Source organism: Erpetoichthys calabaricus, chromosome 11 (genome assembly GCF_900747795.2).
Source record: "Erpetoichthys calabaricus chromosome 11, fErpCal1.3, whole genome shotgun sequence".
NCBI classification, from domain to species: Eukaryota; Metazoa; Chordata; class Cladistia; order Polypteriformes; family Polypteridae; genus Erpetoichthys; species Erpetoichthys calabaricus.
In genome coordinates this window covers 87,912,391-87,938,668 of record NC_041404.2, presented here as the reverse complement: position 1 = coordinate 87,938,668, position 26,278 = coordinate 87,912,391, and the positions used below count along the sequence as shown (strand labels likewise).

General features: G+C 38.7%; 1 protein-coding gene across 3 annotated transcripts in view; it reads left to right on the top strand.

Moving 5' to 3' along the window:
* The window catches only part of LOC114660696 (CD82 antigen-like), a 79,586-nt gene extending 53,764 nt beyond the window's left edge, over nt 1-25,822 (top strand). For all 3 annotated transcript variants that reach the window (XM_051933890.1, XM_051933891.1, XM_051933889.1), the window contains exons 3-9: nt 5,492-5,564; nt 5,728-5,846; nt 11,364-11,438; nt 11,536-11,643; nt 13,342-13,506; nt 14,237-14,320; nt 22,385-25,822. In XM_051933890.1, coding sequence (XP_051789850.1) covers nt 5,492-5,564; nt 5,728-5,846; nt 11,364-11,438; nt 11,536-11,643; nt 13,342-13,506; nt 14,237-14,320; nt 22,385-22,462 — 702 coding nt within the window. In that variant the 3' untranslated portion in view covers nt 22,463-25,822. The remainder of the gene's footprint in view (nt 1-5,491; nt 5,565-5,727; nt 5,847-11,363; nt 11,439-11,535; nt 11,644-13,341; nt 13,507-14,236; nt 14,321-22,384) is intronic.
* The last annotated feature ends 456 nt before the right edge of the window (nt 25,823-26,278 follow it).

Below are 26,278 nucleotides of genomic sequence, written 5' to 3'. Positions count from 1 at the left end.
GCAGTATGTTTATCAAGCAGAAAGTGTGACACATCACATTCAATAAAAGGTCTTTTATAAAATGAAAGATTTGTTAATCAATAGTCTGCACAGTTTGTATTATCTTATGTCACTTGGTGATTGTGCTTGCTGGTTATTCAAAGCATAGTTAAAATCCATCATAAAAAAGCATGCAATCATTTTCATTAGCCCTTAAACAAATTGGGTTTTTTTTTTCAAAGGCTTGAGGGAAGAATCCAGTATAATTCTATGTGTTAATCTACTTTTACAACGCTATATTTATAAATTACCTCTTGATCTGACAAATTTCAGAATGGTTTGTGGGTGATTTTAATCCACTGCTTGTGAAATTCTATCAATGCATTTTGAAAAACTGCTCAGTTGATCATTCCGATTTTCTGCCAGTTTTCTGGACCACCATCCAATCATTTGAAGAAGCCATTCATCAACTTTTTTACATGCAAACAATCACCTCATGTATCAAGGGGCACACAGATACTCGCACATTAAATCACACCAAAATTACAGCCACCAGATAGGCTAACATGTAGGTGTTTGGGATTTAGTAGGAAAACCAATTTTTGTGGAGAAAATCCATTCAGATATGGGGAGAATATACAAAGACCACATTTACTTTGGGCCAGGAATCAAACTCATGTTCCTTAAACTTTCAGGCATTATTGCCACCCATAAAAATCATTTTAAGTAACCTTTATTTTACACAGTATAATTGTACATGTCCATGGAATTCTCCAGAAAATCAGTAATATTTATCAAAGCCTTATAAACTCAGCGTATACTTGGTAAGCAGCCATGATTTTATAATAATTATAATTTTATTTATATAATTTTATATATATATCCTTTTTCTAAGCTAACATTAGGCTGCTATCTGGTATGACCCATTTGTCTGTCAGTACAGGTTCTTGTATCTGTAGAATATCAAGAATGTAAAGCTGCAATTGGACGTGTCTTCCCCCACCATTGTGTGCCTCTCACAAAGCTGCCCCATGAACGTGTTCGGTCACCTGTCAGCTCAGTGTTAGCATGTTATCAGTTAGCACACAGCAGCTTTCTTTACCGCACTATCTATATTTGCATCTCCTGTTGCCTCAAAAGAATTCATTACCAGATATCCTCTTTGACTTTTGGAGAGCGCTTCTTGAGTTGATGGCATGATAATATTTTTGCTTACTTTTCATGCACATGATGCTTGGTTCTTTCAGCAGTTTGTTAATGAATTTTAAATTGTGCAACACCTACAAAATTAACCTTATAATTTATTTTTTTCTTAATCACCAGAGGTTTCTCATTATGTTACAAACATGGTTTACTGTAAATTATTATGTTACAATTATTATTATTATAAATGAGTATGTTACAAACATTGTTTACTCTATTTATTCCTAGAGGAATGGAAGTTTTCAATGTATATGTGAAAAACATTTGTCCCTTTTATTTATTTAAAGTCTTTGTCTTTTGTCAGTGTTTTGTTGACCTTTTCTTATCTTTTTTACCATATCATTCTCAAATGTAGGCATTATATGTTGTGTGGAAGTATTCAGGCTTTTTTACCTGTTATGTTTTAGTGCACATCTCTTAACGATCCATCTATTTTTGTATCCAGCGTAGGGCAATTGGAGTTACTGTATATCACCAGTTATTGGGCACAAGGCAGTAACAACACCTGTACAGAGCACCAGTTCATGTCACACACACACACACACACATACACACTTGTGCCAATTTAACAATGCCAATTCACCAAATCTGTAAGTCCTTGAACTGTGGAAAGAAACCCACACAGACATGGGGAGAACATGCAAACTCTACACAGGGTGCAACCAGAATGGGAACCTCAGCCTCCTTATTGCAAGGCTGCAGCAGCATTGCCACTGTGCCATGCTCTGTTCACGTTTGTTAGAACAAATTGATTAACTGTAGTTTTCCTAATTCAGTATGATACTGGAATATACTCCAGTGCCTTAAACCGACCACTGTTTCAGGAGGCACCCACTATTTTAACTGGATACCTCTTGCAGATGACATAGTTTTATACATTTTCAACATACAGCAATTTCAATATGTTTTTGTAATTTCTTCTGGATGCTTGGTGTTCATATTTTGCAGTGGCGTACTGCTTAGCATTTCTGCTTCACAAGTCCAGGCGTTTGAGTTCAGTTACATGCCTGTTCACTATCTCTATGGAGTTTTAAAGCTCATATGAGTTTTGTGTAGATATGGCAGAAACGTTGAGATAGAAAGAAAAGGATAGAATAAGAAATATGATCAGGGGTACAATAAAAGTGGGAGAGATACTGCTGAAAGTATAGGAAAATAGATTGAAGTGGTATGGACATGTGGGGCCTCATCTATAACGATGTGCATAGAATTCACACTAAAACATGGTGTACAGACAAAAACAGAAATGTGTGTACACACAAAAAAATTCAGATGCATAAAAATGTGCGTAAGCAAAGTTCCAAGCACTTCCCCTTTATAAATCCAAATCAACGTGAATTTCAACACACATGCACACACCTACAGCCCTACCCTGACTCCTACCAGAATTTTGCATATTTGAACATGCATATCAATATAAATAGCCCCTTCTTTAGTGTTTTGTTAAAAGACAATGGCAAAAACATGTTTAAAAAAGAAGAATTTCAACAAATGTAAAGTGGATGTCCTACTCAGTGAAGCTGGCTTAGACAGTGGTATGAGCCACAAAAGGAAACTGATATAGCAGCACTCAAAAGTTCAGGTTCAGAAATAAAAAAGAAGTGGTCAGATGTCAAAGTTGACATGAAAAGGCGAGTATATGAATGTCATATGGAAGCGTATAAGGGCCACAGAGAAGAAAAAAAAAAGGTCTATGTCGAGATTAAAGTCAAAATGTCAACTTTAATCTCGAAATTTCCATTTTAATCTTGTAGTTTATTTTGTCATTGAATTAGAACGTTGTAAACTTCACCTTAAAATCAATGTTTAATTTACTATAGTTTCTCAAATCACATCATAAGTAAAGTAGCACATTAAATGCGTTGTATTCTATGTGTTCCCCGACCCAGTTGTTAATCACTACAAGCTTCTTAAATGGGCTTTCTCTTATGCCGACCGGAGCGTGCAGGCAGTGATCACCACAAAGAATACATTACATTCATGGTATTACAACTCTCTGAACATTTTAGAATACTAAGATGTGTACTTGATATCAATTTCCATGATGAAATGCGTTAAAGCATATATTAAACATGTGAGGCACAGTGGTACAGCGATAGAGATGAGCTGGTGCCCTGTCCAGGTATTGTTCTTGCCTCGTGCAAGATGCTTGCTGGGATGCTGGATGGAATAATTTATTGCAGCAGTACTGACTTTGTCAAATGTACCAACCACGTAACTAATCGCCACACAATAAGCGCCTGTAATAAATGTAAAACCAGCTATATGCTTAGAATGCTGATTCTTCAAAAAAAAAAAGGAACATTGAAAAATCTTCATTACACATGTTTAATTATTCCATCCAATCATCCAGTGTCACTTCAGTCCTAGCAAGCAAAAAGAGCAAGGCAGGAACAATCCTTGGATGGTGCGCCGGATCTTAGCTACTGCTGTGCCACCGTGCCCCCACTTGTTTAATTATTAACAGTATACAATATTTAAATTAGCAATATAGATGTAAAATGTAATATACATACTTTAATCCATTTCATCATAAAAATGATATCAAGTATACATCTGTATTCTAACAGCACACAGCCCTAAGAGGACAGCTCTTGGAAATCTAAGTCAACTTAGAATACTACACTCAGGGAAACGAGTTGAACATCTTTAAAAAAGTCTGAATGCACATCTTTAAAATGTCATAATAAATCAGTAAATGCTGAATGTTTGACATGAGATATAGTTTTTATAAGACACATTACGCAGTAGTAGAGTATATCAATGAGGAATTCAGTTAAGGCTAGTGTCACGCTACAGTGCTTGACTCAAGTTCTAGATTAGTAACATGGCACATTTAACAACTGCCATTGCTACATCTTTGTTCTCATATTATATGGATAGGATTTGTAAGGGATAACTGATTACACAATTCTCTCATACCTTTTTATCAAGATTCCAAATCTCATGTTTTGAAATGAAACTACCTTGATGCTGCCTCATTTTAGCAGCCATTCAATGTGGAACACATGGGAATTATCCACAATAATTTTTCTTTTTCCACTCCCTGTCATAGTACAGCAGTCAGAAACATTGACCAGACATACTATAATGTGCTATCTCTAAAGTTTAACAAGCCTCTCCTGTGTTTGCAGTTAACAACACCCACTTTCCTTCTTTCCTTTCTTTCAGCCGTCAATGTTCCCACCTATTTGTAGGCATTTTGTGCGTTGTACTTTAAGCTGAGCACTCGTTAGCAATTAACTCACACCAACATGAGACTTCACTTCTATAACTTGTGACATACTATGAGAAAATCAAACCAGAGTGACAGAGTGCTACGACTGAGTAGCTGGTGACAACTGACTGTAACAAGCAGAAGATGCAACTGTTTACAACTTGCTATGATTTTTCTGACATTATTTAAATGAAGGCTATGACTGAAAATTGTTGAAAAAATCATGTAGTGTGATTCTAGTTTTAGATTAACTTTGGCTGTTAACTTTATGTGGCCTTATATGGTGTATGACATAATATATGAAATGCTAAGCTGACTAACTCAGTCACTCTCTCATCAACAAAAACACTATTTCCCATTTAGCTAAAAAGCTTAAATTTGGCAGGATAAATCCACTTTCATATCATCCATCCATCCATTTCCCAACCCGCTGAATCCGAACACAGGGTCACGGGGGTCTGCTGGAGCCAATCCCAGCCAACACAGGGCACAAGGCAGGAAACAATCCTGGGCAGGGTGCCAACCCACCGCAGGACACACACAAACACACCCACACACCAAGCACACACTAGGGCCAATTTAGAATCGCCAATCCACCTAACCTGCATGTCTTTGGAATGTGGGAGGAAACCGGAGCGCCCGGAGGAAACCCACGCAGACACGGGGAGAACATGCAAACTCCACGCAGGGAGGACCCGGGAATCGAACCCAGGTCCCCAGATCTCCCAACTACGAGGCAGCAGCGCTACCCACTGCGCCACCGTGCCGCCCCTTTCATATCATCAAGTTTGCAATACCAATCAACTATAAGTATTAAGTGCTTCTTAAAAGTTAAAAAAAAAAAGAATAATAAATATGGAAGTTGTGTTTGTGTCTGTCGTGTTGGGTGTTTGGGTGGCTGTTGCACCCTCTGGTGGTTCACTATATATATATATATATATACTGTACAGTATATATATATATATATATATATATATATATATATATATATATATATATATATATATATATATATTATTCAAATGAAAAATGTATAGCTTTTAGCGGGCATGACCCTCAGTCATTAACAAGGTAACTTTTTCATTCTTTCAGTTAATCGGAGTACTGATGCTGGCATGTGGCCTCTGGATACTCTTTGATGAGTCATCATTTCTCAAAACCTTAAGTAAGCTGCAACGTCTTATGTTGGTGCAGTGCCACCTTTATACACTTTTAGAAATTTTGTTATTTGCACTAAGATTGGCACCTATTGTAAAGTTTCATAATATATTTTAGACATAAGCATAACTTTTCCAACACTCTCTTTCTCCACCTCTCTCTCCATGTAGATATACCCCCACTCCAACTATTTTCTTACATATTTTGTGGCTGTGGCACTTTCACTATGATGATTGGCTTTTTTGGATGTCTGGGTGCTCTCAAAGAAGTTCAGTGTATGCTGGGAATGGTAAGTTTCTCTCCACAATTAATGAAAAAACTCTTAATTTTTAAAGTTTACAAACAATTGTTATCAGTATTAGCAATCAATAAAATAATAAATTATAATAAATAAATAATAATATCAATACAAGCAATCAATAAAAACATATTTATCATAATCTTTACATGTCAGCATTATGTCAAACACCCCTCTAGAAAGCATCATCAACAATGGAATCAAACAAGGCAAGGCTTTGTCCATTAAAGATGGACTGAACAGATAATTGACTTACCTGATCACTAATAGGCAATTCACAAATAATACAATATGACCAGTGGCATTTTCTGCATGAAAATTTGCTGGGGCCATACCAAACATTTCATCTGTGTGTGTAGACTTCTCTAATGTAAACATTAACTTAGCTAAGGAATAATATCTGGCACTTTTTTTGCTAATGACTAGCAAAAGATGCGAGTTGACACACCTTTCATGTCACAAAAAATCAATCAAATAATGGGATTCTGGTGCCTGGTCTGTCTTGATTGCCAAGCAAGTCACTGTGATACCCTCAAGTGGCTCATAACTCAAACTACACACTACCCATCTTGCAACTGTACTAACTTTCATGTGGTCAAGTGTGACCGGTGAGTAGGGCTGACACGGGGGTTGGCAAGTGAAGCGAGCAGGGGGCAGAGCCCCCTAGTTATAAGTTAGGGCCCCGGGGGTGGATGAGATACGCCCGGAGTTCCTCAAGGCTCTGGATGTTGTAGGGCTGTCTTGGTTGACACGTCTCTGCAACATCGCATGGACATCAGGGACAGTGCCTCTGGATTGGCAGACCGTGGTGGTGGTACCCCTCTTTAAGAAGGGGAACCGGAGGGTGTGTTCCAACTACAGAGGAATCACACTCCTCAGCCTCCCTGGAAAAGTCTATTCGGGGGTTCTGGAGAGGAGGGTCCGTCGGATAGTCGAACCTCGGATTCAGGAGGAACAGTGTGGTTTTCATCCTGGTCGCGGAACAGTGGACCAGCTCTACACCCTTAGCAGGGTCCTGGAGGGTGCATGGGAGTTCGCCCAACCAGTCTGTACATGTGTTTTGTGGACTTGGAAAAGGCGTTCGACCGTGTCCCTCGGGGAATCCTGTGGGGGGTACTCCAAGAGTATGGGGTACCGGACCCCCTGATAAGAGCTGTTCGGTCCCTGTACAATCGGTGCCAGAGCCTGGTCTGCATTGCCGGCAGTAAGTCAAACCCGTTTCCAGTGAGAGTTGGACTCCGCCAGGGCTGCCCTTTGTCACCGATTCTGTTCATAACTTTTATGGACAGAATTTCTAGGCGCAGCCAGGGTGTTGAGGGGGTCCGGCTTGGTGAACTCAGGATTGGGTCACTGCTTTTTGCAGATGATGTTGTCCTGTTTGCTTCATCAGGCCGTGATCTTCAGCTCTCTCTGGATCGGTTCGCAGCTGAGTGTGAAGCGGCTGCGATGGGAATCAGCACCTCCAAATCCGAGACCATGGTCCTCAGGCGGAAAAGGGTGGAGTGCCCTCTCAGGGTTGGGAGCGAGATCCTGCCCCAAGTGAAGGAGTTCAAGTATCTCGGGGTCTTGTTCACGAGTGAGGGAAGAATGGAGCGTGAGATCGACAGGCGGATCGGTGCAGCGTCCGCAGTGATGTGGGCTCTGCATCGGTCTGTCGTGGTGAAAAAGGAGCTGAGCCGTAAGGCAAAGCTCTCAATTTACCAGTCGATCTATGTTCCTACCCTCACCTATGGTCATGAGCTATGGATAGTGACCAAAAGAACGAGATCGCGAATACAAGCGGCTGAAATGAGTTTCCTCCACAGGGTGTCTGGGCTCTCCCTTAAAGATAGGGTGAGAAGCTCAGTCATCCGGGAGGGGCTCAGAGTAGAGCCGCTGCTCATCCGCATCGAGAGGAGTCAGATGAGGTGGCTCGGGCATCTGATCAGGATGCCTCCTGGACGCCTCCCTGGTGAGGTGTTCTGGGCATGTCCAACTGGGAGGAGGCCCCGGGGAAGACCCAGGACACGCTGGAGGGACTATGTCTCCCGGCTGGCCTGGGAACGCCTCGGGATTCTCCCGGAAGAGCTAGAAGAAGTGGCCGGGGAGAGGGAAGTCTGGGCATCTCTGCTCAAGCTGCTGCCCCCGTGACCCAACCTCGGATAAGTGGAAGAGGATGGATGGATGGATGGAGTAGAAGACAAAGTAGAACGGTGTAAAGAGGTTCAAAAACTTTGGCATGATACACATGCAGATCAGGTTAGAGATTATGAAAGTACTAAAATTTGAAAGTCTCAAAAAACTGATAGTAAAGATCGCATTAGCACTAACAAACAGAAATCATTACTCGGTGAAATAACGGAAAAGCAAAAAGAGATTGAATATATGGACATAGGTGATATGACAGAAGTAAGCAGATATTGTTCGTTTTTAAAGTTTAAGTCGGAAACTTGTAGATCGTCTAATTCGTGTTGCCATCAGGTAAAAGTAGTGTTTCTTAGCAATGAAGAGGCATATCCGCGAGAATTAAAAGATTTGTTGTTTGGTAAAAATCAACAAACACTACAGGCAAAATATCAGAATTTACAATAATCTGCTCACGTTCGCATCATTCTATGCTCAAAACGTAGATTTACACAATTCAGGACCATACGCTATGAGAATCTGTGGTACCGCAGCTACTACAAGTTTACTTTATAAGAAACCAGAATTTGGTCAGGTTCGTATTTATGATCACGGAGAAGCGATGCAACAAAGAATCGAAAGAGTTAAATGATAAGATGTATTAGAAATTCTTCACCCAATAATGGATACAAATCCATCCATGCAAAAGTATCACACTTTACATGAAATTTATCTGAGAAACACAGACAAAGAAGTTTTCTTGGATTTCTATATAAATTGGAAAGATCACGGTCGCATATATAATAGACCGACATGTGACGAATTGTCAGCGATAATAGTTTCAAAAGATAGAGATCTCAAAGACAGAGTTGATATTCGTGTTTATCCAAAAGCACAGCATGATTCGTCACAAGCGGCAGATCCGGGAAATGACCGGTGTGTAGGGCTGACACGGGGGTTGGCGAGTGAAGTGAGCAGGGGGCAGAGCCCCCTAGTTATAAGTTAGGTTACTGATGGAAGCTTATTACTTGTATTGGGCACTGAAAATAGCAACAAAGCCTAGATAAAATAAAAATATGTTAATTTAAAAAAATCAACACACTAGAGTAGGTTAAAATAGTATGAGTAAGAACAAAAAAATGACAACTGTATTAAAAAAATTCCAAATCCCTCTAGGTTTTTCCTTTACAAGTAAGGACCCCTGACTTATCAGTGGAGTGACCAATTCATTTGGCCATTTGCAAAAAAACACCCCACCTCCTGTACCTTTCTATGCCACACTGACCTGGCTTCCTTAACTCCAGAAACTGTTAAAGAGTAATATCTACCCTTACTATGTATGACGTTTCCACCATTATTCAAAAAGGAGTCATAAAAATCTGTTTGCACTTAATCTTGTCTATAAGCAAGAATCTGTACAGCATCTTCTGTGTTGCAGCCACTCCTGCAATCCACTAATGAAAAGACTATAGTGTCACTGAAACCCCTTTACTAAGGGGTCAGTTTTTGTCCACATGGAAAGGGCAGCCTGGATAATTTCTTGAGCTCCTGTGAAGTTCTCAAGAGAAAGTGAATATTCAGTTATGTATTGGCATAAATTGAATTTTTTAAAAATACAGCTTGGCTAAATCCCAGTCTAAAAAATCAAACTTCACATGTCCTCACTTGCAGGAGGATTGTCACTGTATGACCTTAAAGGATATTTTTTTTTAAGTCCAAAGTTATCTCTTCACATACATGGTATATATGCATTTGCCACATAAAATTGTGTTCAAAAGTGAAGCGCTTTCTGCAAATTTAAAAAAACATTTTGCCCACACTGGTGCTTTACAATGGAGGGTTTGGGGCACGAAGGAAAAACTTCAAAACTTACCAGATACATCCAATTTTTCAAGCCAAGACAGTTGTCTAGTATTGATCCCCACCTTCTCTGTTTCTGACACATGTTTGTGACAACAAAAGGGACCTAAGAAAACTAGATTTATATATCTAGATTAATATTGCATATTCCTGGTACTGTTTTTCTCATGGTAAGGATACATTTTCTGTTTGATTGTGCAAGTCCTCACATAATTAAATCAAAACAAGGGCAACCCTGTGACAAGAAAAGTTTACTGTGACTTGGCCTTTTGGGAAGAACCCACCCCCCGCGGGTGTGAAACGTTGTTGAGCAGGTGGACTAAGTGCTATCGCCACAGCTAGTCTTCTTTTAAAATGGCTGAATCTCATAATATTGGTGTGTTTTTTTTTTCAAAAAAGACATGCAGAAAATGTAGTCTAGTCTAATCAGAAGATTCAGATAAATCCTTACAATATATGTGTAATCAGAAGATGCAGATCAATCCTTTTCAACTGTCTACGTTTGAAAAATGGATATATTTGGTCAATTTTAAAGTTTTTCCTTTATGCCCCAATGTGAAGTTCTGCAGGCAAGATATATTTATTTACTTTGCGCCCTCCCCCACCATAACCTATCAAAAATTTCAGTCTCCAGTTTTCAACGGATCTCAACATTTTAGGGTCCTCTGATACCGAAAACATTGATATCTCGATGATGTGTGTGTGTCTGTGTGTCACAGTTTCTTGAGGACAGTCTAGAGCTAAAACGGCTGGACAGAAAATGACCAAACCTGAAACTTGAGTCTGTTATGAGATAGATAGATAGATAGATAGATAGATAGATAGATAGATAGATAGATAGATAGATAGATAGATAGATAGATAGATAGATAGATAGATAGATACTTTATTAATCCCAAGGGGAAATTCACATACTCCAGCAGCACCTTACTGATACAAAAAAAACAATACTAAATTAAAGATTGATAATAATGCAGGTAAAAAACAGACAATATCTTTGTATAATGTTATAGATGATGATGTGTTTATTGTAGTGTTGAGGCAAATCGTGCAAGAGAAAGAGGCACGCTAGAGGAACCCTCAAATACCATAATTCGCAATTAATTGTGAATTCTTCTCGTCAATTTTTATTGTAATGACCTATCAGAAAGATCAGCATCGGAGTGGTACATGATTACTGAAATGTTATAGAATAGTTCGGGTAACTTGGTTGCTAGGGCGCAAAGCCTACTGACACTCATATCTGAATTTTTTTAATTTAGAGAAAGAGCTAAACTTTAGAACACAATATCGCATGACAAATAAATATATACCATGTATGTGGAGATATAACTTTGACTTGAAAAATACTAAACTTATCCTTTAAGATCTTACTTAATTATTGTTTACATCTACAATTCCAGGAGTACATCAAAAACTTTAACTTCCATGCTTTTCACTAACATTGCACTTCTCAAGAGTGAATTGGGAGCCCAAGTTTTTATTGTCTGCAGGCTGAGCTAATAAGCTTAAAAGAAATGGTCAGTATTTTCTTCTCTCTTGCAGTACTTCTTTTTCCTGCTCATGCTTCTGGCTGCACAGATTACCCTTGGAACATTAATCTACACCCAGAGGAACACGGTGAGAAGACGTAATCTGTTTTCTGTGTCATATCACAGGATAGTAAATTTGGCATAGTCCACTTATCTAATCCACTTTCTCTTGTTCTCATTTCCAGGTTAAGGCATATGCTGCAGAGTCAGTAACGAAAATTATTATAAACTACAAAAGTGAAAATGCTTCCAATCCAGCATTACACAAAGACTTGGACAAGATTCAGGAAAATGTATTTGTTTAGTTATCTATATATTGCTTATAGAACCTTAGCCTTGCTGAAGCCAGACATATAATATATACATCTTGAGACAACCGTTACTGAATTTTGTTGAAAACTGGGTGAGAACAGTTAGACAGCTCACTGAGTGTCACATTTCTAAGACAGCCTTATGAAGGTGACATTCAAAGTATGGGGCTGTGATTTTGTACTGCAATGATCAGAGGTGCCCTTGTTAACCTGGTCGGACAGACAGCAAGGTTCTGTTTACGATGAATCATCTACTGTCGAAAAGTCTCCTAAAAAAACCTTATTAGATATATAAATGTGTGTCACATGTGCAGAGAGCACATTGCATGTTTTAAAAATAAATATAACATGTTTTAAAAATAAGTATAACCTGATGCAAGGGAAAAACCTTTCCGTAGCATCTGATTATGTATTGGCATTCGATGGCATCAAAGGATGAATGGCAAACGTGGGCGATATATTACTGCAAATGCTGTGTGTGCTCCCTGTTGTTTAATGTTACGATAGTGTAGGAGTCAATGTAAGCTTGAAGGAACTGGTAGCTATATACATGAAAATAACAAACTGTAAAATACTCATTTGAAGTAAAAGGTTTGTCACACTTCATCAAAAGGACTGCCATTGAGAGAGCTGATAATGAAAAGCCCCAGGAGATTCAGGTTTGAGTACTGAAAACACCCAAATCAGCAAGTCTTCCCAACAACACCAGTAGATGCACAGATGAGGCTGCACAACATCCACCTTCTGACTGCACGTCTAAATGAATAACTAAAGAAATTTACCTTTACTGTCTAATTGGACTGCAGTGGGCTAGCGCCCTGCCCGGGGTTTGTTTCCTGCCTTGTTCCCTGTGTTGGCTGGGATTGGTTCCAGCAGACCCTCGTGACCCTGTGTTAGGATATAGTGGGTTGGATAATGGATGAATGGATGGATGTCTAATTGGAAATGCAAATATGCCATGATAAAATAGCCGCAGTGTTTTAACACATTGTACATCCATAGGCCACAATGCTTATCTAAACTCTGTTTGTCGTTGCTATATCACATAGTGCAATAGTTAAAATGACAGAAAGATATCATAGCAGATGGAGCCACTTCTCAAATGTATGGAGCCCAGTAGCTGCGGTGGTCTACATGTGTGCATGTGTGTCTGTCTGTCTCCACTGTCATTACAACGTGCAAATTAATTATTAAGCTTCAGCAGTTACCTAAGCTCCTGAATAGATAACAGCAATTTTAGCTTTTTATTTTCTCTCAACATCAAGTAGTTTTTAAGTATCTTTTACTCTCCCTGAAACCCTGGCGGTGTTTTAAAACACACTGATTGGAGAAATTGGGGGTGGGTGTTTTAGGAAGAGGTCTTGAGAGTGTAGTCTTTGCAGTGCAGAATTTCACTGCACACTTTTTAATGGGTTGTCCTCAGATGTGTATTCTCATTTGAGAATTATGTCTGGCCCCACATGATTAGCAGAACCTTAACTAATTCTTGCTCATATTTTTAGCTTAGGAACAGTTTTTCTCTTTATCTCATTGTGTAGCCCTTTGCATTACACTTTGTCAACCAGTGGCACAGATGTAATAAATTTATATGTTAAAAATGTAATGTAATGCTCCATAGAATGTTGTCCGGTGCAGAATTCTATATATTAAAGAAAATTTCTCCTCCTTGCCCTCATGTAGCTGCAGTGCTGTGGATGGACCTCCAAAAATGACTGGAAGCAAAACACATTCATCAACCAAGGATCAGTCCCCTGCTCCTGTTATAACCAGAGTAAACCTGAATCCCATATGAAACAAAATGAGACAGAGCTGTGTGAAGTGGAGAGCGAATATGTCTACAGTCAGGTACAAACCATTGAACCTTTCAGGAGTTTCCTACAGAGGTTTAGTAAGCAATATACTTACAATACTCTGAATCTTTTCAAAGAAACCTAACAGTAAAATTTCAGAAAGTAATTTTCTTACATTCTTTTCCAGAACTCCCTTTTTCCTTCATCAGATTGTGCTAAGTCTATCTTAGTAACAGTGGGTACAAGGCAGGAATCATCCTAGGATAGGACGCCCATTAATAGCAGATTTCACTTCTCGGCACACTGATACTCGGTCACACAAGGCCAGTTTAGAGACATCAGTTCATCTAACACAGACAGTTTATTAGATGTGGAAGGAAACCAGTGTACACAGAGACATGGGAAGAACTCACAAACACCACACAAACAGTGGCCATCCTGGGAATCAAATCCAAAACCATGAACTCTAAGGCTGAAACACTTAAAACTATATTACTGCTGCTGCCTTTCACCCACTATAAATGCAGGTATATCTTAAAGAACATTATACACCTAAGTCAATGTGATGGTGAACAATTTCTCAGTGGTTTTCTTTTATTTAATAATAAATGCTGACTGTAGAAAATGTATCTTGTAGAAGGCCTGCTTAGCTGTCGACACCTACTTTTCTTATATGTGTTCCCTATCATTATTATTTTTTTTTGTAATTCTTTAATCTAACCTAGTTTTTTTTTAAAGAAAAAATCATACCTGAGGTATATTCATTCACGATTTTCTCTTCAAAGGGTTGTCAAGACAAGATCCTGTTATGGCTTGAAAACAGTCTTTCCTGGATATTTGCCACCTGTGCAGTAATCGGTGTGATCGAGGTAGGTGTTCACGCAATACAAATAGGAATTTTTCAAGCCTGGTATGCCTTCTGACTACTTTCTAAGTACCTGGAGGAATTATCCTGTAATAAAATGATGATATGTTGTGGTTGTTCTGTGCTATGTTCAGCTGTACATGATATCTTTTAATGTACTAAAAAGAACATGGTTAATTTTAAAGATTTTTTTTTTCAGAATTTTCAAAAAATTTCAACAAAGCTTGACAATGCACAGTTAAACTTTATTTTCCATTATTGGCCTTTTATAGTTAATAATAGTTAAATACTCTCCAAAATCCATCTGTTCATCCATATGGCCTGTTCCATTGGCATTCTAGACCAGAGCCTAACCCCAGCAACATCTGGCACAACACAGAAACCAGCCCTGGACAGCATGCAAGTTAATGTTGGGGCAAATATGCCTACACACAGTCATAGTTGGCTAATTCAGATTCATCATTGTAACTATAAGGTATATCTTTGTGATGTGGGTATAAACCAGAGAACCCAGATAAAACATGTAGATGTGAGGAGAATACAGAGAGAGTTTCCTGGCTGAAGAACAAAAGTATAAATCTGTAGGGTTGAGAATCAGTAATTCCTTCTGCTGTGCCACCTTGCATCCTTAATGTTTTATAAGCTCTCAAAATGTTCAGCTGCTGATAATCTGTAGCATCCATCCATTATCAAATCCACTTAATCCAGGGTAGTGTTTTGGGTGCTGGAACCTATTCAAGCAGCAATGGTGGAACCTAGGTGAAGTAACATCACCAAAAATAATATCTTTATATTGTGCATAAGGTTAATATTTTATATGTGTGCTATATAAAATTCATATTAGCCACTAATAATATTTAACATGGACAAGCTAAGTAAGCCAAACTTACACATAAATAGTCAGCAGCTCATGTTTTGATTAAAATGTTTATTTTTACATGCCAAATATGGAATGGTGGTGCAGTGGTAGCACTGCTGCCACACACAAATTCAACATTCTGGATTTGAAACACACACCGAATTGTCTTTATGGAGTTTGTAAATTCTCCCTATGTCTATGTGGTTCTTCCACACTCCCCCCCAAAGACATGTAAACTAGGTGAACTGGAGGCTCCACAATGGCCCCAGTGTCATTATGGATGTGTGTGTGTGTGTCCTGTGACGGGCTGGTGACCCCCTAATGCTGCTGGGATAAGCTCCAGTTGTCTGTCACCTTCAACTAGATTCAAGTGGATTTTTTATGTGTTTATGTACAAATGTATAAGCCAGATAGAGAAAAAGTCAGTCTTTGAAACGTTGAAAGACATTGGACCCTGGCAGAGTGTTTGTATTGAGCTCCCTGATGTTCTGTGAAATAGAAATTAAACTGAGTTATGACACCCTCTTCTCTTCAAAGGTAAATCTTTGACTTCCACACCTTTGGTTATTATTATTGACCAAAGAAGAACATTAAGATATAGCAGAGAAAACATTTTAGGCTGGCAATTTTCATATTTTAAACCATTTGTCTTTTTTTTTTCCTCCTGGAACTGCTCGTGATTCACCATTTGGCAGCTTATCGATTTGCCTGTTTGTCTGCACATTTCATTATTTTATCTAATAAATGCTACTTTTATTTGCTGTCACAGTGGTTGGTTACTTAAGAGGATACTAGGTCAAAAATAAGTGAACTGAACTCCTTTTTCTACTTAAATTTGGCTAGCTTTATACCTCTTGTGTGCTCTATGTCTCAGCTCACAAATCGTAATCTCTTTATCTTTATATATCATTTCCTCTGACTTGTTTTGAAATTCAGAACATGGAAATTGACATGGGACCTGAGATAAAACCATGTGATAACATGCAGGAGGTAGATTTATCATCTTTATGAGTGGCTCAGGATGTTCTCCATGTTTCTTTTTATCCAGTCTTCTTCCCACATCCTAAAATCATATATGTTGGTCTACAATCAAGGCTGTTTTTTTTCATTTTATGCAAAAGAAAATGGTTTCCTTAGCAGAATTATCAGCAGGCCTGGTAGAAACCGAAGTGCTTGAGTAAAGCTAATGCTGGCAAACATAATAAGCTCTGTAGATTAAATTGCTTTACTCAAGAAAATATCTCTGCAATGCTGTACTGAGCAATGCACTTTGAAAATGCATCACACATAGAGTACATCAAGAAACAAATTCCTATAACTCCTTAAATGAGATACACTCTTGTCCAGACATAATGTGGAACATTTCTCAAACGAATGAGAAAATGTTGTGCTGACTGTTGTCTATCTGAATTCTATTTCCCTGCCTTCTCCTGCTATTGGACAAAGGTCTCAGTTTACAAACTCCTTGTTTGCTGTGAGAAAATGCCAAAATGGTATTGTAAAACATCTTTTAGTTAGATTTTTTAAATAACACTGTTGGATAAGTATAGGCCGAGAAAGAAACTAAGCCAGAATCAGTAGTAAATTCTGACACCTTTTACCATCACAAAACACAGTTGCTTTGCCTTTTTCTGTGCTTGACTGGGTAACAGTTCATAAAACGTTCATGTCATGTCATTTTCTAACTCTCATAATCAAGACCAGGATTGCGTTGATGGTGGTTGGGTTGGATCCTTTCCAAGCTAGCATAGGACACAAGACAGAAACAAATCCTAAACTGGCACTACTCCATCACAAGGAAAACACACACAAACCAATTTAGTCATCACTAATTCACCTAACATGCATATCTTTTGACAGTGGGAAGAAACCGGAGCACCCCGAGGAGACCCATGCAGACACAAGAAGAACATGCAAAGCTACATAGCTTTAATTAATAGTCACCTGTCACAGTGAAAAAGTAAAAAGAATATTGGAAAAGTCCCTTGTGGACATCAAAAGGAGATTACGGTCCCAGGTGACTTGATTTCCAGTGCTATAAGCTGCAAAGCCCATGAGTTACATTTTACAGTTACATCAGCTATTTTAATTTTTTTCTTTTTCTCCAATGCAAATTGTCCTCTTCTTTAGCTCTGTGAGCAATATATCAACTGCATTTCTTGTGATATTGTAGGTATTTCAGCTAACATCACTGATTGTTTTCTGCGTGCTGAATCGCCGACTGACACGACGCTCATCAGATGACATTCTTTTCTTCCCTGCCAGGTTATATAGACTCCTTGGGTATTCTTCTGGGTGGGTGGTAATGGGAAGAAGCCTCTGGCATGTTGTCATGCAGGATTACATCTTATTACCACCCAGCTTGAAATGGAAATATGTGTAGTCATCACCCCCCTGGTGCCCTTTATATAGCAGGTACCCAATCCACACAATTGAGTGTATGCACACACCCAGTGAACGGAAGTTAGGCCAAGTGTAAGCAAAAAGAAATGCATGAATCTTGTGACATCAAGCCCGGTCACAGTGATTTTCAAACACATTTATACATCAAAAATGTTAAGTTGTAAACAAAAGCTTTTGTTTCACTGTATATATATATATATATATATAGTCGCAGATTGAGGTCGTTGTCGTCCTCTTGAACCCTCTGACTCGACTCCAGACACCAGGTAAAAGTCCAAATATTACTTTTATTTAGACAATACAGTGCACAAAGCACCCTCCACTCCACAATATTCATAAACTAATCAATAAACACACAATAATCAATCCTCCACACTCCCAGACACTTCGCCACCCTTCCTCCCAGCTCAGCTCAGCGTACTGGTTTCCCAGAGTCCTTTATATAGTCCCTGACCCGGAAGTGTTTCTCCCTTCTGTCCATGTGATCATGAACACTTCCGGGTCGGATAAAAAGCTCCTTTCTTCAACCCGGAAGCACGTCGTTGCCTCTTGTCATGTGATCATGACGCACCTCCGGGTTATAGGGCAAGTAAGAGTCCAGAAGCCTCCCCACAGCGACTCCTGGTGGTCCCCAAGGTATCCAGCAGGGCTGTGCATATAAACTACATAGTCCATGAGGCCCTGCTGGAATTCGGGTAACGTCCACACTGTTGAGAGAGCTCCACCTAGCGGCCTGGGGGTGAGGGCGGGAATATTTAGCCGGCCACACACCACAATATATATATTGTATATATATATATAGGGAGAGAAGGTTTCTTATCACAAAGAGTGTTTCAAAACAATTTTCCATTATGCAATACAAATTCTTCAGACTGATATCGAGGCCTGAATCAGTCTTGATGTTTTTTTAGGGAATGCATTGTACATTTTTAGAAAAATATTAGCAATCTTTCATGTAGCAACTTAGGTTATCTTGCCTCATTCACAAAAAAGAATGAAGAATGAACTTAACTCCAATGCTATGCAAATGTGGATGACAATTTGTAAAAACGTATACACCATCTTAACACAATAAATAGCATGTATTCATTGGCACAATGCATATGTACATTTCTGTGCAATTTATTTTTAAAATACTAGGGGGCTTTGCCCCTTGCTCGCTTCGCTCGCCCACTCCCTGCATCCCCCCCCCCAGCCCCACCCCCATCTCACTCGGTGCACTTCTGTCATATCACGTATGTCCATATATTCTATCTCTTTTCTCTTTTATCTTTTCGTCAATATCGTATTGAATTTTGATTCCGTGTTTGGAATTACATCGTGACAACGCAATGTACTGTGTAACTGCCCATCAGTGAACATTGTTTCTTTCTCTCTACAAGAAATGTGTCTGACAATAGCATTCACACAAATGAGAAATGTTTGAACAGTGAGCGTGCCTGAAATTTTCTCTTGTGGAATTTCACTTTCACTGAATAACAAATCTTTTAATTCTCGCGGATACGCCTCTTCATTGGGAAAAAACACTACTTTTTTTTCCTTGACGGCAACACGAATTAAACGATCTACAAGTCTCCGACTTAAAGTTTAAATCTGAACAATATATTCAATCTCTTTTCGCTGTTCTGTTATTTCACCGAGTGATAATTTCCATTTGTTTGCACTAATGCAATGTTTACTATCCTTTTTTTGAGTCTTTCAAATTTTCGTACTTCCATTATCTTTAACCTGCTCTGCATGTGTACCACGCCAATGTTTTTGAATTCTTTACAACTTTCTACTTTGACACAAAGACTCGTCTCACGGGACGTGAAAGTGTCTCTCTGAGAAAATTACATCTCGTCTCCTTCCAACCTTCGAAGATTTTTTTTTTATAATAGAGAGATGGCGTAAAGGTACATATATGGCCAGGATACATCTTCAAATTGCCATATTAGTAAATCACACAAAATACATTGAAAAAGAAAAAACAAAACCCCAAAGCACAGTGCAGTATGTTAGTACATTAAATCTCCATCAATAAAATTCAAGGTAGGAAACAAGATTTATATAAAATGGCAGCTTGATTAGTAATCCTTGTCTCCGTTTCAGTATGATGTAATTTTTTATCTGAACAAAACAGAAAATTACAACATTAGAACTATCTAGATGAGAACAGACCATTCATCCCAACAAAGCTTGCTAGTCCTATCCACTTAATTCTTCTAAAAAAAACATCAAATCTAGTTTTGAAAGTTCCTAAAGTCTAGCTGTCCAAAACACTACTTGGTAGCTTATTCCAAGTGTCTATGGTTCTCTGTGTAAAGAAAACCTTCCTAATGTTTCTGCGAAATTTACCCTTAAGAAGTTTCCAGCTATGCCCCCATGTTCTTGATGAACTCATTTTAAAATAACAGTCTTGATCCACTGTATTAATTCCCTTCATAATTTTAAACACTTCAATCATGTCACCTCCTAATATACTTTTAAACTGAAAAGGCTCAGCTCTTTTAAACTTTCTTCATAATTCATCCCCTGTAGCCCTGGTATCAGCCTAGTCGCTCTTCTCTGGACCTTTTCTAGTGCTGCTATGTCCTTTTTGTAGCCTGGAGACCAAAACTGCACACAGACCTCCAGATGAGGCCTCACCAGTGCATTATAAAGCTTGAGCATAACAGCCTTGGACTTGTACTGGAAACATTGTGCTATACATAATATAACATTGTATTTGCCTTCTTAATGACTTCTGAACATTGTCTGGAAGTTGATAGTGTAGAGTCCACTACAACTCCTAAATCCTTCTCATAAAGTAGTACTCTTGATTTTCAGACCTATGTTTAATACTTTACATTTACTGACATTAAATTTCATCTGTCACAGATCTGCCCAAGCCTGTATGCTGTCCAGTTCCTTCTGTAATGATTTAACAGATTCAGAATTATCTGCCAATTAACCTATCTTGGTATCATCTACAAACCTAACCTGCTTGTTACTTATATGCCTATCTAAATCATTTATTTATTATTAAAAATAGCAGCAGCCCTAGCACTGACCACTGTGGAACACCACTCTTAACATCAACCAGTTCTGATAAAGTTCCTCGCACCACCACCCTCTGCTTCCTGTGTCTGAGCCAATTCTGCACCCATCTAAAAACATCACCCTGAACTCCCACTTATTTTAGTTTGGTGTCCAACCTCTCATGTGGCACTTTATCAAATGCTTTCTGAAAGTCCAGATAAATAATATCATATGCTCCACTTTGATCATATCCTTTTGTGTCTTCCTCATAGAATTCCAGCATGTTGGTAAAACACAATCTCCCTCTTCTGAACCCAAGCTAACAGTTCACAAAAACTCCTGTACTTGCCATGTGCTGCTCAATCTCATCCTTAATAATTCCTTCCATTAATTTTCCAGTCATGCATGTTAAGCTTACTGGAAAACTAAAATAGTATTCCAATTCATCTTTAATAATGTCATGTCATTTTCTAACCTGTTTGGTCCAGACCAGCTAGCATAGGGCATAAGACAGGAACAAACCCTGAACAGGGTACCAGTCCATTTCAGGGCAAACACACACACACACGCCATTTTAGAATTGCCAGTTCACATAACATGCATGCCTTTGGACAGTGGGAAGAAACCGGAGTACCCGAAGGAAGTCCATGCAGATACAGGGAAAACATGCAAACTTCACATAGGGAGGACCTGGGATGCAAACCCAGATCCTCACCATGCCAGCCATCATTTTTCAAAGCTCCACTTTAAACCACCTGTAATTACAACACAGCCAGAAATGTAGATGTACAGCAATTTTGTCAGCATACTGTATATAAAAATGAATGAAAGAATCAAATTTTATTTTTAAAAATTATACATTTTGAAGGTATTGTAGTTAGACCATGCATGCCAATTTTTTAACACCGTTTTTTTTTAAGAAATAATTTCACACTTAAATTTCATTTTAGCTGATTACAATATAATATTTTTCTCAGTTTCTCAAATAATAAAATAAACATTGAAAGAAACGGACAGATAGGTGATGACATAAAACTGACATGCTCAGCCATTAGTCACATTTATGCAGCTGTATGCCGTGTCATTGATTTAGTTTGGTTGGGGTGGTTTGCAAATATGTATTTGCTCCATTGTCTCAAAAGTTATGTGAGTTTTGTTCACATTTCGTGTGAAATTCCCCACAGTCCAGAGGTTTCTTCACACTTGTATTTGAATGGTGTGCAGTGCTGTGCTTAAGCATAGTTAGAATGGATTTTAGTGTCTTTCTGGGTGCTAAATACATTACAAATGAGTGATATACTGTATATGATTAGCATCAATGAAGTACTGTATTTCATCTCCTAATGTTGTTGGGGTGTTGACATATAAAATAATATTCTATTTAAAATTAATTCATGAATCATTCAGTCTTTATTTTATATAGTATCATTTCTAGGAAAAGGCATCTTGGGAGCGTGGAAGTGCGTACTATTTTTTTCAAACTTGTGTGCCTCTCTGTCTCTACAATCCAAGGCTGCATGCAAATGTTTGGGTGCACACAGATTTGTGTGTGTGTGTGTGTGTGTGTGTGTGTTTTGTTTGGTTTTTTTCACAGAGAGTTGGTTCTTTCCTGGTACTAATTCATTTTGTTAATCTCCCCCCTCCGTTTGCAGAGATTTCTACGTGGAGTACTGGCAAGGTAATAGCCACTTGTGTGTTATAGTGTGCAAGTATGGCCATGTATAGTACAGCCCAGTGAATAAATCCTGCCTTGTCTTGCCTTATGTTTTTAGATTTCTAATTGCTGCATTGTCTTTTCTTTCCTAGCTCTTTGGTATGATCCTTTCGATGTGTCTGTGTAGAAGAATTGGCCAAGACTACGACAAGCTCATCCGCTTCAGCTGATTTGGCTCCTGGCAATTGAGGCCCCAGGACTCAACACATCTATCCAGCTCTTGAGTGTGTGTGTGTGTGTTTATTCTTTCCAGACATTTGTTAACCTTTACTTATGCTTTTATTCCTGTGGAAGCCACTTGGAAAGCAGTTGAAGTTTGTTTTTTACCTTTATAATCTTTCAGTGGACTCCATCCAACAAAGTATGATCTCTGACACTCATGCAGGGAAATGCTGCAGCACATGCAATGCTGGCCTTTGCCATCCTCCTCACTGCAGGCTGCTGATCACACTGCTGATATTCAGACCCTGTGGTGTAGGAATTCCACTAGGAATCCATATACAGTAGTATTTGTTCTTACAGTACTGTATACAGTGGTGTGAAAAACTATTTGCCCCCTTCCTGATTTCTTATTCTTTTGCATGTTTGTCACACAAAATGTTTTTGATCATCAAACACATTTAACCATTAGTCAAATATAACACAAGTAAACACAAAATGCAGTTTGTAAATGGTGGTTTTTATTATTTAGGGAGAAAAAAAATCCAAACCTACATGGCCCTGTGTGAAAAAGTAATTGCCCCCTGAACCTAATAACTGGTTGGGCCACCCTTAGCAGCAATAACTGCAATCAAGCGTTTGCGATAACTTGCAATGAGTCTTTTACAGCGCTCTGGAGGAATTTTGGCCCACTCATCTTTGCAAAATTGTTGTAATTCAGCTTTATTTGAGGGTTTTCTAGCATGAATCGCCTTTTTAAGGTCATGCCGTAGCATCTCAATTGGATTCAGGTCAGGACTTTGACTAGGCCACTCCAAAGTCTTCATTTTGTTTTTCTTCAGCCATTCAGAGGTGGATTTGCTGGTGTGTTTTGGGTCATTGTCCTGTTGCAGCACCCAAGATCGCTTCAGCTTGAGTTGACGAACAGATGGCCGGACATTCTCCTTCAGGATTTTTTGGTAGACAGTAGAATTCATGGTTCCATCTATCACAGCAAGCCTTCCAGGTCCTGAAACAGCAAAACAACCCCAGACCATCACACTACCACCACCATATTTTACTGTTGGTATGATGTTCTTTTTCTGAAATGCTGTGTTCCTTTTACGCCAGATGTAACGGGACATTTGCCTTCCAAGAAGTTCAACTTTTGACTCATCAGTCCACAAGGTATTTTCCCAAAAGTCTTGGCAATCATTGAGATGTTTCTTAGCAAAATTGAGACGAGCCCTAATGTTCTTTTTGCTTAACAGTGGTTTGCGTCTTGGAAATCTGCCATGCAGGCCGTTTTTGCCCAGTCTCTTTCTTATGGTGGAGTCGTGAACACTGACCTTAATTGAGGCAAGTGAGGCCTGCAGTTCTTGAGACTTTGTCCTGGGGTCTTTTGTGACCTCTCGGATGAGTCGTCTCTGCGTTCTTGGGGTAATTTTGGTCGGCCGGCCACTCCTGGGAAGGTTCACCACTGTTCCATGTTTTTGCCATTTGTGGATAATGGCTCTCACTGTGGTTCGCTGGTGTCCCAAAGCTTTAGAAATGGCTTTATAACCTTTACCAGACTGATAGATCTCAATTACTTCTGTTCTCATTTGTTCCTGAATTTCTTTGGATCTTGGCATGATGTCTAGCTTTTGAGGTGCTTTTGGTCTACTTCTCTGTGTCAGGCAGCTCCTATTTAAGTGATTTCTTGATTGAAACAGGTGTGGCAGTAATCAGGCCTGGGGGTGGCTACGGAAATTGAACTCAGGTGTGATACACCACAGTTAGGTTATTTTTTAACAAGGGGGCAATTACTTTTTCACACAGGGCCATGTAGGTTTGGATTTTTTTTTCCCTAAATAATAAAAACCATCATTTAAAAACTGCATTTTGTGTTTACTTGTGTTATATTTGACTAATGGTTAAATGTGTTTGATGATCAGAAACATTTTGTGTGACAAACATGCAAAAGAATAAGAAATCAGGAAGGGGGCAAATAGTTTTTCACACCACTGTATAAAACATTCCAAGTGGGCGTTCACTTAACCATATTCCAAATGAGGTAATCTTTATTGTGCACAGCTCCATTTCTAAGTGAGCCCAAGAGAGAAAGAGTTAAGATGAATAAAACTAAACAACATACGGTGGTGAGTTATGTCCACTCTTCAGCTTGGCTAGCTAAGTGAGAGTGAAGCCAAGTTGTGTGCAATTAAGAGAAGAAAACATACATGCACTGTTTAACGTTGTCCGTATTTATTATTATTAATGTTACTTAGATGTAAAAAAAGATACTGTATTTTACATTTTATTGCATTTATAATGTTTTTATGTTTTTGTTATTATTGAATTCATTTTTTATATGTTGTGTTCATCCATCAGTCTTAACACTTTTTTCACATTTGAGGTTACAAAGCTATACAGCCTATTGTGCAATCATCCATTCATTCTTCCTTTTAATGAACATGCACAATCCAATAATGGGGTCAAGGAGAGCCATAGACAATCCAAGCAATAACACGCACAAAGCAGGAACCAGCCCTGGACATGGAGCCATCACAGGGTACACTCATGCATATACCCACACTGCCTCACACCTGAACAATGCAGAGCTGGCACTCAGTCTAACACCAACATATTTACACACAGGGGAAACACAGACTGGGCTGGCATTTGACGTTGCTCTCCTGGAGCTGTGGGGAACAAGTGCTAACCATTGCTTCCTCAAGCCCCACTGGAAACATTAATTTATACTTAGAGTAAATAATACCTTTAATGAAGAATCCTAGTGCAAAGGGCATTTCTGAGCAATTACACTGTATATAACAAGACAAGATTCTGTGCAGGTTATGCTCCAGCTAGAAGACCTGGCCCATAGTATGCAACTGTGCCATGTCTTGCATGGATTTCTTTCCATTTTCTGAATGATTATCGATTTATAGCTGTTTTTTAATTGTGTGTACTTATCAGCTTAAGACCAGTTACACCAGTTTTTCAGTAGCTGTTCATATTCTCTAGACTTTACATCCATGGTCTCAAAATCTATTTATTTAAAATTCATAAAATTTTGACTTTTCAAAATAACTTGATTACTTTCCCAGTACAATGTTCATTCAGTTTTTGACACTTCTTTCTCTTGATTGTGTTCCCAGAGGTAATAAGCACATTACAGCCAGGTCATTGCAGGGTTCATTCACACGCAAACTCATACCAAGGCACACTAGGTCAGTTTACCATCATCCTGACATGTCTTGTCATACTCCACAGAGAAGACATCCCAAGTGGCAAACAAAAAAGCATCTAAGCGTTATGAGGCAGCAATGTTACTCACCTTGTTATTATGTATATAATGGAATTTCTAACAATGGCAAATCTGAAATAAATCATCTGTATTAAGCTTGTGTGTTCTTATTGCAGCATCCTGGTTTATGAAATATTCTCCACATTAAAAACTGAATAAGTGCATTGTCCAAATAATTAAATATTTGCAATAGTCAAAGTTGTCAAAGGCTATCAGGGAATTTTGGGCTCTTGATGAAAGCCGATTTTTACTCCTGCATCGAACCTACATTGTAAATATGTGACTACGCATCACTTTGATGCGGACCCTATGCAGGGTCCCATGAGTCTGATTGGCCAATGAGGTAACTGCTTATTTCCTGAAACACATTTCCATTTGTCTTCTGAAGTAAACATGGAGCAGATCGAGGAAAGACTTGTCGAATTAGTTAAAAACATATACACATTTATATGATAGGTCATCACAGTATTACAAAGACGATTAGATGGCAGCCAATTTGTTGTGCAAAATATCAGAAAACAGTGATTTGGAAGTCAGTTAATGTATGAAAAAGTGG